The sequence below is a fragment of the Pundamilia nyererei genome, unplaced genomic scaffold (assembly GCF_000239375.1).
Source record: "Pundamilia nyererei isolate P.nyererei 1_Seehausen unplaced genomic scaffold, PunNye1.0 scaffold00550, whole genome shotgun sequence".
In the NCBI taxonomy this organism is placed as follows: domain Eukaryota; kingdom Metazoa; phylum Chordata; class Actinopteri; order Cichliformes; family Cichlidae; genus Pundamilia; species Pundamilia nyererei.
The window spans coordinates 112,332-131,687 of record NW_005187951.1 but is presented as its reverse complement, the minus strand read 5'-3'; the positions used below and the strand labels follow the sequence as shown (position 1 = coordinate 131,687).

At 46.5% G+C, this 19,356-nt stretch overlaps 1 protein-coding gene across 5 annotated transcripts; it reads left to right on the top strand.

Moving 5' to 3' along the window:
* Positions 1 to 6: 6 nt before the first annotated feature.
* cep170bb (centrosomal protein 170Bb) lies at positions 7 to 19,319 on the top strand. 5 transcript variants are annotated; one of them, XM_013907845.1, is made up of 19 exons: positions 7 to 91; positions 231 to 320; positions 605 to 683; positions 848 to 906; positions 1,109 to 1,226; positions 4,021 to 4,122; positions 4,245 to 4,757; positions 5,037 to 6,115; positions 6,557 to 6,733; positions 6,921 to 7,038; positions 7,327 to 9,051; positions 10,367 to 10,610; positions 10,704 to 10,860; positions 11,089 to 11,130; positions 12,230 to 12,367; positions 13,394 to 13,482; positions 13,870 to 13,963; positions 14,055 to 14,106; positions 16,366 to 19,319. In XM_013907845.1, the coding sequence occupies exons 1-19, from the start codon at positions 50 to 52 to the stop codon at positions 16,548 to 16,550; spliced, it is 5,103 nt and encodes a 1,700-aa protein (XP_013763299.1). In that variant the 5' UTR covers positions 7 to 49; the 3' UTR covers positions 16,551 to 19,319. The 5 variants fall into 5 exon arrangements, with proteins under 5 accessions (XP_013763299.1, XP_005754406.1, XP_005754407.1 ...); XM_005754349.1 differs by lacking the exon at positions 11,089 to 11,130; XM_005754350.1 differs by lacking the exon at positions 12,230 to 12,367.
* The last annotated feature ends 37 nt before the right edge of the window (positions 19,320 to 19,356 follow it).

Genomic DNA, 19,356 nt, shown 5'->3' with positions numbered 1-19,356 from the left:
ATGGTTCCTGGTAAGCAGTTCGGGGACTCGACACCGCCTCCCCCGAGAGATGATTTTTGTGGGCCGAGAGGACTGCGAGCTGATGCTTCAGGTGAGGCTGACCTGTGCAGGTGTTCGGGTTAGTAGAAATTGCCTCCCTCTAGGTTGGTCTGAAAAAGGAAGTTGTAATGGTGTCTTGTTTGAGTCGCAGTGAAAGTAAGCAAAAAGAGTTGTATGTGTGTGTGTCTCAGTCTCGCAGTGTGGACAAACAGCATGCTGTCATCAACTACAACCCGACCACTGATGAACACCTGGTGAAGGACCTGGGCAGCCTCAATGGGGTGAGCCATACACAACATATCAGTACATTATCATAGGTATCCACCAATCAGCAGCAAACACAGGTGGGGGGTGGTGATGCCTAAAGTCACAGGTTACAGTACAAAGATTTTTTTTTTTATTAACTTAAAAAAAATTAATTCCACTTTCATTTAAACAGGCAAGAACTGTAAAATCACAAAAGAGTGAAAACCTTCAGAGTGGACTTCAACATCATAATCAGAAAGTTTCACCTGGACGTTTGTTTGTTTGTTTGTTTGTTTGTTTGTTTGTTTGTTTCCTGCAGACATTTGTAAACGACCTTCGGATTCCTGATCAGACCTACATCACCCTCAAACTGTCCGACATCATCCGCTTCGGATACGATATCCTTCAGACGCACACACGCACTGTTTGTGTGCGTGTCTGTGTGCGTGTGTGTGTTTCTGTGCGTGTGTGTGGATGTCAGTGTGTGTGTGTGTGTGTGTGTGTGTGTGTGTGTGTGTGTGTGTGTGTGATAATTTTAATATTTTTCTGAGCTGTTGTTCACATTCTCACGTCTACGTTCTGGAGAAAAGTCAACACAAAGTCCCAGAGGAGGCCCTAAAGGTTGGTGTTTGTGGGTGTGTGTTTTCTATTGTACAAATTACTGCATAGAGGGTGTTATTTAATTTCCTTGTTTAACTGCATTTAGTTTGCATTTCCAAAACTACTCAGAGCGTCATGAATTTCTCATGACTACACACAGCATGTACAGTACCGTGAGCACATGCAGTACCGTGAGTACGTTTGCCTCGTTCTTCTGTTTCAGCATGAGAAGTACAGCAGTCAGCTGCAGATGAGCCTAAAGCCTTCAGAGGGGAAGAAGAGCGACGTGGACGAGCGGGCGAGAGGCGAGAAAGCGCAGAGTACCAAGAGCCTCACACAGGGTAACAATAATACAGCAACAGTACTGGCAGTAAATATACTGTGTATCAAATGTACTCCTAACAATAGGGCTTTGGAGTTGACGTCACGCCGCAATGCATTATGGGAGCGCAGCGCCATTTTCGGGGTCTACGAATCAAACCAAACACACTGTGTTGGAACGACGACTACAAGAAAGATGCTTAAAAGCAGCTCAAAAGAGAATGAACTGTATAGAGACCGATTTCATTCAGAGGCGAAGCAGCGGTACTTGCAGAAAATAGCGTGCATTGGAAATGTGGACCAGTATGAAATAGGGCCGTGGAGTAGAAACCCTGAAGACCAACCGCTACTGACGTAGCCTGACATATTTTCGTACCTTATCTGTGGAATCAGCGCGTACAAGTCGTCATTCAAGCAAAGGTAAGTCAACTCGAGTACTGCGAGTGAAATGCGTTTGATTTCCTTGCAAAGATTCAGATTAGTGCAGCATAAATTCATTCATGAGGGGAAATTACAGTGAGAACATGTGGAGGCTGTTAGGTGGATAACATTGCGAGTTCAGTGCATTGATGAGACATTCTCCTGAAGGATTGTTATTCTTTATGGTTAAAGAAATTGCACTAACTTATTCATATTTATTATAAATAATCCTAATTAAACATCTTGCTTCCATGTTTGTATCTTGTGTCACTAAAAATACAATTTATTTTAATTTTATATATTGATCAATGACCTGCAGAATCTCCTTATCATATTAAGGGATTCATAATTGTCACTTTATGCTTTTTCCATCTCTAAAGTGATGAGATCCTTGCATTACCGGTACATACTTTAGGTTCATTTTCTGCAGGCAGATTTACACTATAACATGCAGCGTTCTTTTGATGGACACATAAAGAAATGAAAAATTACATCTATGTGCTAACTTTCTAAACACTTTGTTACATTTATGATAAAGTAGATAAAACACCTTTACGTCGGCCTTGGCTCATAGTTCTTGTCTTTAAATGAACTTTGTCTGTGTGTGTTTCAGGTCCTGCACTCTCAAAGACTGAATGAACCAGCATTGCAGCCATGGGTCACCGTGAGCATCACAGGGAAGGTTGAAGCCGCCCACTGCAGCTGTAAGGCCGGAGTCGCAGAGACCTGCAGCCATGTCGCTGCTCTTCTGTTTAATGTAGAAGCAACAGTGTTGATCCGTGGCACAAGGACTGTTACAGATGAACCTGCATACTGGGTGTTGCTGGGTAATATGACCAAGATACAGCCAGAGGTTGGCCATAAGATAGACTTCTCCTCTTCAGCTGCCCAAAAAAAGGCTCTTGATCAAAACCTAAACAGACCATCTGTAGTGACAGGTAAAAGGAGCCGTCCTCAAAACAGAAAAATCCCAGCTGCTACTTTGGAGGAGTTGTCACTGCTATTGGATACTTTGCTGGAACACAGCTGTGGGTTGTGGGAATGACCCATAATGTTTTATCTAGGGGTCTACATTTATGCCTGTAGTGCACTGCCGTGTAAATAATTTGCATTTACTGAATATATACTGACTGAGTACCACTGTTCAAAAGTTGAATAAAGAAACAAACTAATTTTTGCCTCTTTTTTTTTATTTTATTGAAACCACCTTATAGAACATCACATCAGTTACAATGTAGAATCCATGTCATTTATAGTTTACAAATGACAAAATGTTTACACAAAATCATGAGTGTTTACATGACATCACCCACTACTAACATTACTTTATTTACTGTATCTTTTGAAAAAATACAGCAATTTTAACAGCACAAGACTTAAGAATATTTAACAGGAGCAGGTTTCATTCTTCCCTGGTTTTATTATCACACTGTTCACCAAAACGCAGCAAACCTTCACCATCTTATCCAGAAGGGTCAACTCTTCACCCTCACATGGAAGAAGAATCTGATTGGCATGGTGGTATGTTTGCAGCAGGTCCCTTGTGTAGCGCTGGAACCCAGTCACGATGTTTCATCCATTTCATAGGCTGGTTTGCTGCAATAATGCCAAATAATTAGCATCTCTATAAATAGAAGGTAGTTCTGCAAAATCACTCAGTAGGATGTTTGTTCTAATTTGCTATGAGCTCAGAGCGCATAGAAAATAATACTAATAGGCTATAAAGAGTGATATGAACATATTTAGAACTTACCAGAATGAAAATGTCTGGAGCACCAACAGATATTTGGAGATGGAAGAGAGCTGCACGTCAGCTCGTCTCACAGCTGCTATCCAGGCTAGACGCCTTCGTTTGGTAACATCAATACACGAGCTGCTCATGTTGCTTCCAGGTTGGGAAAGAATGAAAAGATAAACCATTTTCAACCTTATTCTCTTGCCGGTCGTGTGATCGAACATTGCAGCCGACCACACAGCAAATACGAACCATGGCTGTTGTGTGTGACTTCGCTCCCTTTTCACTTGCGCTAGACCCCCAAAATGGCGGATCGGGCCAAAATCCTTTCCACGCCCACCCCCCGTGACATCACGGTCCAAAGCCCTATACTGGGCGTAATACAAGCAATAACACAAAATTTTGACATCACACAGGGTCAAAAATATACTGCACTGTACAAAACATAATGTAATACTAAAAAGTACTGGATCAGGAGTCTGTCCGCTGTGTGTTCCTGTACGCAGATGATGTGTCGCTGTTTGTTCTGATGTATTTTTTACTATAAATCTGCTCGTTCAGGAAAATGTTTTAGTAACAAACCAGAAAGTCGTTTGTTCACGCTCCTCGGGACACTTTGATTGGTCGTCAGTTTCACCTATCACACGTTTCTGTGACAGAGGCGCCGGTGTGTCGGCCCACTCCTTTGTATGGCCAGCCTTCCTGGTGGGGAGAGGAGGATTATGGGAGTAAAGTCCAAACCAGCGATGAGCCACATTCAGGTACGCACACCTTAATAAAGTGGAGCAGTGCAGTAAACTGGTGCTGTATAAATAAAGCTAAATTGAGCTGATGGTGCGTTATTGATGATGTTGGTGAGATGTCGTCTCTTTGCCTCTGTCAGATGTTCAGAAAGACGCTCCCTCTGCAGATCCAGAATTTTCTGCATCGCTGTCAGACTGTCAGCCAAAGTCCGCCTTCCCTTCGTACCACCGTGAGCCGAGCTACTTTGAGATCCCCACCAAGGACTTCCAGCACCCTAAGTCCTCAGGCGCGGAGCTCCATGAGATCCCCACCAAGGACACTGACACGCCCCCGGCCCCACTCTCGCCTCCCACTCCGACTCCACCTGTCGTTCAGAGCCATGCCTCCTTTACCATTGAGTTTGATGATTGCATGCCTGGGAAGATCAAGATTAAAGACCACATCACCAAGTTCTCCACTCGCCAGAGGAAGCTGCAGGCTACACCCACCAAGACAGCCATCATGGCCACACCTGCAGAGGTGATGTCAGCAGAGAGCAAGGTGGCTGACTGGCTGGTCCACAGTGATGTAAGCATGATGAAGAGACGCCCACCGTCTGAAGACGTTTACAGCACCAAGAGTGACCTTGCCATGAATATCAAGACCCTGAAAGGTCAGAGTTGCACCTGTGTTCCGGACCATACCTGTGTTTGTCATTCACAGGTAATCGGGGATTATGCTTTCTGCTGGTGATAAAACCTGTCCAGCACTTCATTGTTAACAATTTATTGACACAAGGTCCCTGAATCTTCTGATATTTCTCTGATTTTACTGACCCCACTAAACTTGTGTCTTTGTTTGAGGCTATCAAAGCTTCAGTCATACACTTGTGACCATTGAGCTTCAAAGTTCAAAAGCTAGTACTCACTGACATCTTTATTCCTGTCTTTAGGTCACCATCATGAGGATGGGACCCAGAGTGACTCAGAGGACCCAGTTCTCAAAGGAAGGAGTAAATCCCACCACTCGGTCCGCACTGAGCACTCTATGCAATCAGAGCTGTCCCAGGCGTCGCAGCAGGTCATCCAATCAGGCCAGTCCATCCATAGTCAGCTACACCAACCACTGCAGCATGCTCCACCCAGACCGGCCTCTGCCTCACCCGTGGCCCCTGAGAGACCCCTGTCCCAGAGTCCTCCTAAAGCTCTGTCACCCACCGAATTTCCCAAACAGGCGCCCCCCGAGCACCTCACTCAGCAAGCTTTCATCATTGAGTTCTTTGATGACAACCCACGCAAGAAGCGCTCTCAGTCCTTCACCCACAACCCCGCCCATGCTGACTCGTACTCCACACTCAGAGCCAAGTTGGAGCGGCGGAAAGGCGGCGAGAGGCCAGCATCTGTGCACGGCCTCATCCCTCCCACACAGCAGGTGACGGTTCCTCTGAAGAGTCAGAGCCATGGTGGCCCTCAGAGGTCAAGCTCTCTGAAGAGAGAAAAGACTGAGGGGGAGGCGGCTTCGTCGGCTTCCTCGTCTCGCTCCTCATCGGGCATCATCATCCGACCTTTCGGCAGCGTTGGGAAGAAGTCAAAGCTTGCCCAGGAGTTTGCTGCTGAATTCCTGAAGGATTCGGGTCGTAATGACTCCTCCCCAACCAGGGATAAGACAACTCCTCCACCAATGTCTGCACCTCCTGTGATGATATCGCCTCATCATACAAGGATCCTCTCCACACAAGAACCTCCAGCTCCATCTTCTGTCTCCTACCCTGCCTCCCCATTACAGCCTCCAGCAATCTCAAAGACCCCAGTCCCAGTCAACATTCCAGGCCCAGCTGCCGCTCCGGTACATCAGTCTGGACCTCCCTTCTCCACCATGCCGCCCATGGCCGTCAGTGGAGGAGATGTCAAAGGTACCCAGAGGATGGCCCGGAACGAGGAAGACGACAGCTTGAGCGATGCTGGGACCTACACCATTGAGACGGAGTCGCAGGACAAAGAGGTGGAAGAGGCTCGTAACATGATCGATCAGGTGAAGTCCCAGTGAAAACACAGTAAGAATAAGATCTTTGTGATAGTGGTGGGGTGAGGCAGCATACATTGTTCCTGCTGCTCGTGAAAGGGTGTCTTTAAGTGGTGGTGAGTGCAGGAAAACTGCAGCACAGCACACGTGCTGTGCCGTATGATTCTTCAGCAGGGATGTGGACTTTGATAAAATAACACATCTTATGTAATGTTGTATTCAAACCCTTGTGTCATTGCTGATTATCTCAGTTTTGTTGTCTTGTCTTCACCGAATCTTCCAGATAGAAAAATGTTTATGAAATTAGAAATGATCCTAGGGTATCTTGAAGTATTCCGATGTTGCCTATCTAAACAGTATCTCTTAGTGATGCACTGACCCTTGTATCCTTCCTATTTCTTCCTGTTTGTTTTTTCTGCCCGTCCTCATGCATGTCCTGTGCTCTGACAGGTGTTTGGTGTCCTCGATTCTCCAGAGTACAGTGGTGTGAACACTGGTGTGTATAGACCTGTGATAAATGATGGAAAGGATGAGCATGCTAACCTGCCTACTGATGGTAGCACTGTGGACTCACTGCATGGCTTTATCCCATCTTCTATCAGCGGCCCTTCAACAGGCCCCATACAGGTAAAAAAAAAAGTGAAAATTTTGAAGTACAACCTGGAGAAACACCTTTGTAGCACACTGTTATCCCAGTGCCTGCACAACCATGTTGTTATTCCCTATTTCTTCTTGTGATATGAATGTAAATGTTGACGTTTGTTTCCACTGATCTTCCTGAAAATGGTGTTGGTCATCATATTTTGTTCTGCAGGTTCCAGCTGCTCATGCTGCATGTCTGGAAGGCCCTAAGTGGGTTTCACGTTGGGCCAGTCTAGCAGACAGCTACGCCGAACCTGGTTCCACTCCACCTCAAGTAGAATGTCTAGAAGGTGAGGTTTGTTAAAAATACCTTAAACATGTTTAAAGAGCACAGAGCCGCTGTTATCTCAGCTTTATGTTTATGGACCTCCAAATGTGATTCCGTTTGTCTACTTGGAATCTTGAATTTATCAGTAATTTGCAGTTTTGTAAGTGAACAATAAATGTATCTATACACAGTTCAGAGCAATGGACCCATGGTCTTATTTTTACTCCGCTTATTGTTTTAAAACTAAAGTAGTTACGCAACATTAAAGCAACTCATATAAAATGCTGACGTGACTAAACTTGTGTTGCAGATTCACGTCTCATGAGCCCTTCGATGGGAAACTACAGCTACGACAACTCTGAGTCAGAGTCCAGCCACAGCTCCAGGACAAGAAGGCTGCTGCCCCAAGTGCCTCCAGAAAAGCTAGACGGTGTCACCCCAAGCATCATGATTCGCCATGAATCTTACCAAAGCCAAGAACCTCTGGACAGAGCCTTTGGTCCCTCCCACTCAGTTGACTCCACCCAGCGCCTGTCCGTTCAGGATGATGTGGACCCAGACAGCCTGAGTGATGCCAGTCGCTCAGATGATGGACCTGTTCAAGAGAAGATGAGGACAAATCAGGTCAAGACTGCATTTGTATCTCCAGTGATCACTGGTCCTCAGCTTAGAGGTCAGGAGAAAGTGTCTCCATCCTCCAAATCCACCTGCTTCTACATTGGTTCAGAAGACCATCCCAGCAAACCTGAGCAAGCCCAGAGCCCAGTACAGTCTGAGAAGACAAGAGACCCCCCAGCAAAAACTCCCCCTACCACTGTCCTGATCCGACATCTGAGTGGATACGAACCCAAGAGGACGGGAGTCAAACCCAACAGCTCTGCTCCAAACCTCCAAACACAGGACAAAGATTCAGTTCCAACCAAAGACAGTTGCACATCATCCTTCATCCGTCAGGAGAGTTTCACCAAAGACCAGCCCAGTGACACTGTCCAGATGAAGAAGCTTCCCCACATCTCCAGCCACCCATCCATCAGAGACATGGAGCAGAGGCAGGAGAACATCCAGGACACACAGTCCTTCCTTCAGGAAGGAACTCTATCCTCTCTGGATGCCAAGTTCCCCTCCTCTGGTTCAGGTCGCAGCTCAAAGAAGGAGGGTTCGTCCAGCCACATGGACGACTCCCTGTCTGGTGAGTCAGATGTTGACACGGCTAGCACGGTGAGTCAAGTGAGTAGCAAAAACACTCCAGTCAGCTCAACTTCTAAAAAGCACCCTCCCATCAGCAGCCTTCAAAAGGAGAGGTCCTCTTCTAGTCCATCCATCCAAGAGAAGGGACAGCAGCTCAGTGCCCGTGAGCGACTTTCTGAGAAACGCCGAAACCAGATCACTGCCAGTGCAGCAAATAAGGCAGAGGCAGCGAAGCGCTTCCAGATGCGCCGCAGTGCCGGGAATCGTGGCTCTCTGGATCTGTCTGAAGGCCAGCAGGGGTCTGGTCCGCAGTGGACCGAAACCCCATCATCTGATCACGAAACGTCCCGTCCATCCAGCCGCAGCAAAAAACTCATTGCCCCTCTTCAGAAAGAAGACAATGGGAAGATGCCCAGGACGGCGACCCAGCAGGTTCTGACACGCTCCAACAGCCTGTCAGCGCCACGGCCGACCCGAGCCTCAATGCTGCGGCGGGCACGTCTGGGTGAAGCTTCAGATAACGAAGGTGCTGAGACTGACCGAGGCTCTCAGAATTCTGACCATATTGCTGCAGCGCCCAAAGTGTCCACTGAGGGGAAGAAGCTGTCCAGGCTGGACATCTTAGCGATGCCCAGGAAGAGGACCAGCTCCTTCACCAACCCCAGCGATACCGAGGCATCCTCCACAGGACGGCCCACTTTCTCCAACCGGAACACAGAGGCTGTTGTCAGCACCAGGAAAACATCGGCGGGTGACAACCGGCAGGCAGCTAGCAGAGGAGGCGGAGCTCCAGCGAAGCAACCTCTGACACGTACCCGTTCGAGCGGAGCCAAGTACGCCGGCAGCAGTGAGTTATTCCTTAATGACCCTGAATGTGAGGGGTTCCTGATGTTTCAGTCAGAGTTGTTCCTCCTGAGTTGTTCTAGGATGAGAGACAGAGGTCGAGTCTGCCGTCACTCAGTCTAATCGCATTAATCATAGGTGTTTCAGTTGCTCCATCGTCTCCAACAGGTGAGGACTGGTCAGTTTGAATTTTTTGGCCTTTTATTATGGAATGATAATCATGTCATGATAAATGCATGAGCCAAAAAATTATTCTGAGAAAATAATTTCATTTCACTGGTGCAATTAAATTCCTCATGTATAAATTCAACAACCTGTGTGTGTAAGTCTCAGAGCTCCGAGAAGCAATTGCTCATGCCAGCTTATCAAGGTACTAACCGCAAGTCCAATGTGTCCCAGGTGTAAGTGTTAGATAAAAAAGAAAAAGTCTGTGCAAACCTGAGTTTGTCAAAAGTTAGTGCGAGCAGCCTCAGCTGACTGGTGTGAAACAGCAAACAGACGATTCAGAGGAATCAGGACAATTGTGAGGAAATCGGGGAAAACTCCTCATCACGGTCTCACTTTTTGAGCTTCACAATGAGCTGAATTGTTTGAGTCGTATCATTGTCGCATCTTTACCTTTACAACATAAAGTGCTTCGAGGTCATGGAAATAAAATTGAATTCAATTGAATCATGGTAAAAAGCACTTAAACTAAAAACCCTCCATGAGGACAGACTCTCTGGTGGGATCTGCTGACCTTTGCTGTCATTTGAAATGTCGTCAGATTTCTGATGCTGCTGAGTCTGTTTGTATTACCGTGGAAACAGCATCAGCTCCCTTGTTATGAACAGGAATTAGGACACAAACCCAGATACCAGCTGCAGCCCAGAGCTTCGCCCTGCAGACACTTTAATCTGATGTCCTGTCACAGCCACAGCCATCCAAACATGCTTACTAACGCTCTGAGGCAAAACCTAACGCTGTGTAGAGTTAGACAGAAGCTCTGGATGGATGATGAACAGCGCCTTTGTGCAGCTGCTGTAGTGATTTGGCACAATATAAAATAGTATTGAAGTGAATTGAATAATTTCATTTTTTGGCCCTTGATCACAAAGAGCTGAGATGCGAGGGTCAGGGTGATCACTGATGAAGGCTCACAAGGATCAGATGTCAAACTTCACCTGAGATGTCAAACTTCACCTGAGAGTCTGAGGTTTCTGACTGAATGATGGCATAGCGGTGCTCTCTGGAAGTCATGGTCGGCTCTTATCTGAACCTCGTGTTAAACAGAATCTCGTAGTTGAGGTTTGCGGTTTCTCACGACCGGCTGTTCTCAGGTTCCCGTCGCAGACAGAAGGGCTCGGACTTCTCTTCTTCCTCTGATGAAGAATACGAGACGAGTGGCAGTATCTCCAGAGCCAAACGCTCCTCCCATCCTTCCACCTCTGACCAGACGCCACACAGCCACCGGATGCCCGCCACCAGGACCAAGTCTGTCTCCCTGGAAATGGAGGAGGATGAGGATCAGAATGACGTTGACCCGTACCAGAACTGGTCCACGCACAGCGCTGAGATTGCAAAGTAAAAGCACTGTCACATGTTGACACGTGTGCCACGGTAAGGTGATGTCACTCACGTCTCTATGGTGATCATGTGTTTGCGTTTCCCCTGCAGGCTCAGTCAGGACCTGGCTAAAGACTTGGCCATCCTGGCGAAGGAAATCCACGATGTCGCTGGGGATGGGGACTCGCCGAGCTCCAGCATGGGCACCACCACGTCTCCCAGCTCGCTGCCCAACACGCCAGCCTCCACCATCTCCGCCAGGGAGGAGGTGGGCCACAAAAATCCCTCATAACACTCTCACTACACACAGGCCATAGAATGACTAGCAGGCAGGGTTAGCAGCAGGTGTTGTGTTGCAGTGTCTTCAGGTTTTGTTTATTAGCTCAGCAGAGGTCAGTGCAAACTCCAGTGTTCCCACTTCAGATGCTGGTCTGACTGGAAGGAAAAGCCTTCGTCATGCTTCGACTCATCATTCATTTCTCTGTTCTGCTCGCAGACGCCATCCTGTCCATACTTATGGGGGGTCCGACCATCTCAGGTGTCTGACTCATCTCTCCTCGTGCCCTGTGATTGGTTCCCCTGCCATCACTAATCCTAACACTCCCTTCTCATTGGTGTTGTTTTATTTATGTTTTGAAAGATTATTGATAATAAACTGCTGAGGCGGTGCTGAACAAACCCGAGCTGGAACAAGTGAGGAGGTGTGTCAGAGCAAGGACTCGAAGCCCCGCCCCTCCGAGGGTCTGCTGAGAGCAAAGAGCTCTATAAAGAATATGACCTGAGGCCAGGTGACAGGTGGCTTCACTTGTGCTACTTCACACTCCCTACATGAGAATAAAAACGTTTCACAGCTCGGCACGCTTCTTTGGATTCTATGGTTTAACAGTGGCAACCAAACAGCCTGTAGGGCCCTAACTGCCACCTTTTGGCAGTTGTAACACATTACACCCTCCAGGTGCCAATAAAAACAAGATCAGAAGTCACGACCCCTGTAGTGGAAGCCTGTTCTCTCACTTTTCACAGCCAGCCACCACATTTAAGGCTTTATTGTGTTTTCTATCGGCTGTTTCACAGATTTGCCAGATACTCCAGCTGTGGTCCTCTGCGGAAAGGAGCTAATGACAAACCACAGAGTGTGAATCAGAGAACAAATTTCCACAGCGTATCATTGGGTGCTCTGTCTGACGCGCCCTCATAAACAGATGAATAAAACCCCTACGCTCTGAAGTTCGTAACTGTCTCAAACAGAGTCCGTCCCCTCTCTCAGGTGACTGAATCAGATGTAAGAACCTGAACCTGCCCCAATGGTGTTGGTTCCTGCTCGGTGTTGTTTGGTGCTCACTCAGTGGTTTTGATGATAATCGGGTCCATCGGCCTCCACCGTGAATGAACTGGTGTTACTGGTTTTGGAACAGTTCGTGAAGCCGTGGCTGGTGCCCAGCAGGGTTCTCCCGCCCTCCTTCGCCTCCCCGTGGTCGTTACGCTCTGTCTCCCAGCAGCACTGAAATTCACTGCGCACGCTGTTGCCTCCACCATTGCAGCTGCATGTTGACTTGGTGCATGCGTTCACAGAGCACCGCCATCACCGTCTAGCTGGTTTCATCACCGGAGTCAGACTCCTTTTATTCTCTTTCCAGCTGGTCCAGCGTATCCCTGAGGCCAGTTTAAACTACCAGAAGGTTCCTCCAGGTTCTGCTGCTGTCTCGGACCTGGACGCAAATATGAATGAGCCAGAGACCAGTTCTAAGCAACGGCGTCCGTGGAACCGCGAAGAGGTCACTGTCTAATCCCTCTGAGGCTACGTTCACACTGCAGCTTGTAGCGCCACGGTCATGTTCATGTGTAATTAACAGAGCAGTAAACGCCCAGGTGTGTGTGCGTGCGTGTGTGTGTGTGTGTGTGTTTGTGTGTAACCCATCGCACTGACCATTGTCACACCCAGATTTAGCTTTGTTTTAGCTGGGACTAATAACCACTAAAATGACTGTAATATTTAGGTTTTGATTAGTGCTGTCAGTGTTAATCTTGTTAAAATGACGAGCTAGCATGTTAGCGCGGTTAGCTCGTTAATGCGTTAGCGCCGTCCAGACCCATACACAGGTCTATCTGCGTTAACTCGCTAACGGAGATTTGCTGCGTTAATGTGGTTATGGCCTTAACTTCATTTTAACAAGATTAAGGCTGAGAGCACTAGTTTTAATATTGTTGTCTGCTTACTTCCGGAGGAATTGGGACTGCGGTACACCGCAGCCTGAAACATGGATGTGCGTGCTGTGACACTTGCTTTAGTGACCATATTTGGATGGGACGGAGGTGCTCCAAGTGATCTGCTATCAGGTGTTATTTAGGAGAAATTATCAGCATTAATGTGTTTGTTTTAACACAGAGTCCATAAAGACTGACTCAGTGCTGCCTGTGCTGGACATCAGAGGAACTCCAGCTTCATTTCTCAGCCCTGGCAGGTGCGTCAGGCTGAGGACTAGCTGTGCTATATGCTCAGACAGTATCACCTAGAGGCTGAAGGGATCATTACAGCTCGCACCATGCAAGGGTCAGACTGAAGCGGGGCTCTAGACAAAGGCACTGTTATCCATTGTTTCAAGACTAGAACATCATGCAAAAGTAATGAAACCCTACATAGCTGCCGTGTGAACATAGCCAGTGTGATCGTTACCATGACTACAACTGCTGCAGTTAGTTTTGGTGTGCTGGGAAATCAGGATGTAACCTGCTGGAGCCACGTGACGGTGCAACGCTGGCTTCATCTCCTGCCCTCTGCATGTCCCTCTGAACTCTTTCAGGTGATTCTGGACAACCTGATGCTGAATCCAGTGTCTCAGCTGTCTCAGGCCATCCGGGAGAACACAGAGCAGCTGGCCGAGAAAATGAAGTAAGGAAGCACTGACACCCCGAGGCTGTAGCAGCTCAAACCTGAGAAATGTTGGGGATGCTTAAAAGGATCCCTTTTCATCAATATATTTTTAGTTTGTACAGAAATGACCACCTCCTCCCATTCAACACGTTTACCCAAACCATTCAGTCCAAGTGCAGCCTCTCTCTGGGGGAACAGCTAGTTTCCCCTCACAGTGAGACAAAGATTTAAACTTCAGACCACAGATGTAAAACGAGGATGATTTCTTTTGTTCCCTTCACTTGCTATCAGGCTTATTAGGTGTTCAGGTGTCAGGTCCGGTTCGGTATAGTAAGGGGCACTTTTGGGAGCTGTACGCTGTGGTTTCTGAATGCTGGCACTGACTCGACAGTGTCTTCCTCTCAGAGTTTTGTTCCAGAACAAGGCTGAGGTCTGGGAGGAGATTGAGGCAAAGATCAATACTGAAAATGAAGTCCCCATCCTGAAGACCTCCAACAAGGTTCATCTCCATATTTATTGGCTGATTTAAACAGCACAAAAGCAACTTCATAGAACATCTGGAAACCTCAGTTTTCTGTTTCCTGTTGCAGGAAATTACCTCCATTTTGAAAGAGCTGAGGAGAGTTCAGAGGCAGCTTGAAGGTACGTTCAGGTTTGGATTTGTGTGTTTTGTCCAGTTTGAGTCTGTCAAATCCAAAAAAAATTCAGGGACAGGTTTGTTTTTTTTAAAACTTCTAGTGAAATCACAAGAAAAAGACAAAGAAGTTCCAGAACTGCCTAATAATTGAGCTGATGAACAGTGCTCAACAAATTTATTACACCACACAGTGTAAGATTTATGGCACAGCTGCCCTAATTAACAGTATTATTTATCATGTTTTATGTTTTTCTAATGGTTAATCCACCACTATGCTCATTTAACTCAAGTGATTTCAGTGCTAAAATATCATTACTGTGCCTGACTCAGCAGAACATATAGTAAAGCAAAATTATTGGTTTTTCTTTTTTAAATTAGGATACCAAATTGTAGAATTTATTTACAGAAAATCAGTTTTAGTTGTTGAATGTTGTGCTCGAATCATTCCTGTGTGTGTGAATTGAGTTTATCTACCTCATAACTATTAAACGGCTCTCGTCATTGTGGTTTTCAGTTGAATTGAACTTTTAACTGTGGTTCTTTTTAATGTTCTCTTTGTGTCCAGCACTTTCCAGAGAGTACAGTGCTCAGCATAAATGAGTACACCCCACTACATTTGTCAGAAAACCTTTAGTTTCCTTTCAACATTTTCTATGAGATACAAAATACTCCCACAAATGTGGACCATTGATTGCAAACCAGTTTTGTTTATTTACACACACAAAAAAGTTATTTTCCTAAAAAGTTCATTCAAGCCCATGTCGCAAAAATGAGGACACCCCAATTATAGTCTTAGGAGAAAAGCCACACTAAAGACTACAAAATTTGAATTAACAGGCATTCAAGCACAGGTGAGTCTAATGATTCATTTAAGAGGTGTCCAGCAGACAGGTGACTATGAAAGGGATTCTTTATCAAAGAAAATCCCTTTCCATTTCATGATGTCAGCAATGGCTCCACATGGAAGAGAAATGTCACAAAATCTGAGAAAGGAAATCATTTCTTTACAACAAAAAAAAAGGTGAGGGCTACAAGAAGATCAGAAAAGCTTTACATTTCAGCCAAAATACTGTAGCAAAAGTGATTCAAAAATTTAAGAAAGATTGAAGTGCAACCATTGTACAGAGACGTCCAGGCCATCCACGGAAGTTAACATCTCGACAGGAGCGTCTTCTGATGAGAAGGGTTGAAGAATATCGCCATGCAAGTTCACTTCAGTTAGCTAAAGCAGTAGAAAGCCAAACTAGAGTGACCGTTTCACGTGACACCATACAGCGCACGCTGCAGAGGAATGGCATGCGTGGGTATCGTCCACAAAGGAAGCCTCTCCTAAAGCCCATGCACAAAAAAGCACACCTAGAATTTTCTAGGGCCCATGCTGAAAAAGATGAAGACTACGGGGACTCTATAATCTGGAGTGATGAGACAAGGCGTTGTAAAAGTGAGGATTTCAAAGAGAAATGCATGGTGCCTACAGTGAAACATGGTGGTGGCAGTGTCCTTATGTGGGGCTGCATGAGTGCTGCTGGTGTTGGGGAGCTGCATGTCATTGATGGTATCATGAACTCAACAATGTACTGCTCTATACTGAAGGTGAAGATGCTGCCATCACTGCATGCACTTGGTCGTCGTGCACTTTTCCAACACAACAATAATCCAAAACACACATCTAAAGCTACTGTTGCATTTCTGAAGAAGAACAGGATGAAGGTGATAGAATGGCCAAGTATGTCTCCTGATCTGAACCCAGTCAAACACTTGTGGGGTATTCTGAAGCGGCAAGTTGAGCATCACTCTCCGTCCAGCATTCAGGCTCTAAAAGAGGTTATTCTTGAAGACTGGAAAAAGATAGATGTTGCAATATGTCACCATCTTGTTCATACCATGTCTAGAAGACTTGGTGCTGTCCTTGAAAATCACGGCGGTCATACAAAATACTAGATGTAGTAGTTTTTGTTGTGGGGTCTATTCATTTTTGCTTTAACCAATTTGAGTAAAACTGAAGATTTTGTGATCGAAGTTATATTATTAACCTTCTTTCCATGTTATGGAGTTAAACAAGTGTTCAATAAAACTCAGCCTTGTGAAAATTTGGGAAATTGTTCTTAGGTTCATTGAGCTACTGATTAAATTTGTACTTTTTAAAGGGGGGTACTCATTTATGCTGAGCACTGTACATCTTATAAATCATCTCAGACTCTATCTGAAGTAGACTCATTGGCCCTGGTGTGTTATTTAATATTCTTGTAATGTTCTTGTTATAGTTATAAACACGATTGTGGAGCCTGATGGCGGTCTTCAGGCAGCAGCCGGCGCAGCATCCCTCAGTCAGACTCGACCATCCACAAGGGAGAAGAAACCCAGCACCAAACCTCGCGGAGCCCCCAACACCAACGAAAGCACCAAACGACCGCCTCGTGGACCCGATGGGGCCCACAACATGGCCTGAGCAGGCCACTGTAGCACCTCTGGAAAGTAACTGTGCATCCACCAGTCCCTGCCTCTGACTGTAACACCCAGATCCACAACTCAGTGCTGACTTCAGCTGTAAATGTGTGGTTGGAGGCTGGTGTGGGTTTGTGGCGGGCCTGTTTGAGGTCTGCCTCTAACTTATCATCCATTCGCAGCAAGAATGGATATTTACAAAGCTTCTGACAAATGCCGTGCATCAGTGGAATTTTTGGTCTGAATTTATTGGTTTCCAACCCAGAGTTTGGTTGACGTTGGTTTCCAACGTCAGAGCGATGTGATGAGGTGATGATCTCGGTGTCCCACAGGTCATAGTTGTGAACTTTCAAGGATGCAAATTTTAAGTGAAATGCTGCTGTGGACCAGAACCACATGCATCGTTTCTAGCAGACTCCTCTCACATGAATCCTTGCCTGTAAATACTGCAGCTGTGAACAGACCTCAAACACGCCCCTTCCCTGTCTACAGGGAGCAGCTCAGTCATGCTCCTTCCGGCTGTTACCGTGACGACCTGTCTCCGGTGTGTGTTTGTTAGGGTGGAGGAGCTGCGGCGTGTGGATGCACTGAAACTGTCCAGAACTAACTCTCATTCGTGGTCAGTGTATATCTGTAGAACTGCTTCCACTTTGCACAAGCTCAGCAAACGTAGTCAAAGCTCCATAATGAAGCAGCCGCTCGCGCCACCGTAGTACGTGGATGATGTACAAACATATACCGATAAACTTTGTGCTTTGATAATCTGTTGTTGCGTTGCATTTGAACAGATAGATTGTGTTGCTGTTTTTATGTCTGTATTTATGAAGAGAAAGCCGTAGCTTCCTGTGGGCTGTGCAGACAGGAAACGGAACCCTGAGCTCAGCTGTAGAAGAGAAAACTATGTAATGTTGTGTTTCCTGAATGTTTGGGTGCTCCGCTGCAATGACGCTCAGCCTCATTTTCTTTTGCCATCTTGCCGTAATTGTGCATTAGCTTTGAAGCTGTGTCAGGTTATGCTGAATGAACAGACTTGTGCTGGTCCCTGAACGCATCGCCTTTCTACCTAAATTGAAAGAAATGCGAGACCAGACTCAGCTCTGTTTGGCACACTGGATTCTGATAGAAAGGCTCGCCCCTTAACATAGTTCAGGGTCATGTGAAACAAAGGAACGCTGAGGTGTTCTCCACAAGTTCTGCCTCACTTAATTATGACACCTCATGTGTTTCTGGTAATGAAATGAGCTGTAAGGCTGACACGCCGAGCTCTAATCGCAGACCGCAGATGTCTGTGGAAGCAAAGCTGCAGCTCTGATCAGAACAAGCCACTGTCCATTTGCCCCGTCCTGATCTGTGAGGGCTCAGAGAGTCCAGTTTGACAGCGTTATGTCATGAGCACAGGCTGTATTCCTGATGATGAAGTGTGGACTCATCAGCTGAGAAAAAACTCGACAATTAATTTTTTTCTTTTCGAAGCTGCTCTGTCAGAGAAGCTGCAGACTTGGTTCCAGAGTTCAGGACTGACACTCTCCAATTGATGAACAGCTCGTGTCCTTTATATCCTCGTTTCAGCTGACTCTGCTTGCTGAGTTCTGCTCATCTGTGAGCAGCATGAGCTGCTGGATCAGGCTCACCTGTGATACATCTGTGTGTTGTGGACTTGACTGTGTAACTCCATTCATCTGGAGTGTTTCTGATCTTTGAATTTCTTGTAAATTTCTTGTTCGGCTGCGTTAGAAAAGTTTATATGAAGAAAGTATTTAGAGTTTTACCTGTGAGAGCACTGCCTGCTCTCAGAGAGGCGGAGCGTGTGTGTGTGTGTGTTTTTTTGTTTAAGCATCTGTGTGGGTAGAAGCCGGTTGTTGAGCGCGCTCAGTGAAACCCTCTTGAGCGATTAGCCTAGCTTAGCACAAACCCTGGAAGCAGAGGGAAAGTGTTAGCATAGCTCCACAGGAGGAAGTTTGCTGTGTGAAGACATCATCAGTGGGCGGGGCACACATGGCATGCCAGGAGCTCATTTGCGTTGAGAGGACAGCAGACCCAGCCAATCATCGTCCAGCTGCGACTCTCAGGACCAGTGCAGGCGAGTGGCAGGCAGGTGATGTATTAGACGGGTCTGTGTGAGTCCAGGATTTATCCAGCCGCAGAGCTGTCCTGCACCTCTTCAGGAGGAATTTGCCTCAACACACCGTTAGTGGGTGTGGTCTGTAGAGAGGGTGAACAGTTTAAGCTAGGCTCACATCAGCTTGTGAACTGAGAGAGCTGAGAAAAAGAGGACTTCACTGAATCTGCTGGAATGTGCGTGTCTGAAGAAGCTGGACTTTTATTTTGTAAGGTGCATGTTTCCTGTAGCTTGCGGCAGGTGAGAGTTTGAGGCTGAGTCACCAAATGTGCACTTTTTCATTGCCGAACGCCTGTGAGGGCAGCTGGAGCTGAGCTTTGTTTGCTCGTGGTGTTTTGGCGCAGCCTTCCAGAATGTACCGATTCATCGCCGCCCACAGCAGACACCTGATTGGCCATTGCTGTGATGATGTAACTGCTGCTGCTACAGGTCATTTGGGCTACCTGCCTTTGTGTTTTACTTTTGTTACAGTGCATGCGGCTGAGAAGCAGCCAGGCTGTAGAAACGTGTGCTCACGTCTCATCGACCGTTTCACATGTCTGACGGTCCTGCGGCCGCCCACGGCCTTTATGTCCACATATCCGAAGCGTCACGCGTCATCATGACGGGATTTCTTTTATCATCATGTCATTTGTAATAAACTGATCTCATGCAGATGTTTCTCTGTGGTTTTTCGATGCTGTGAAAATTT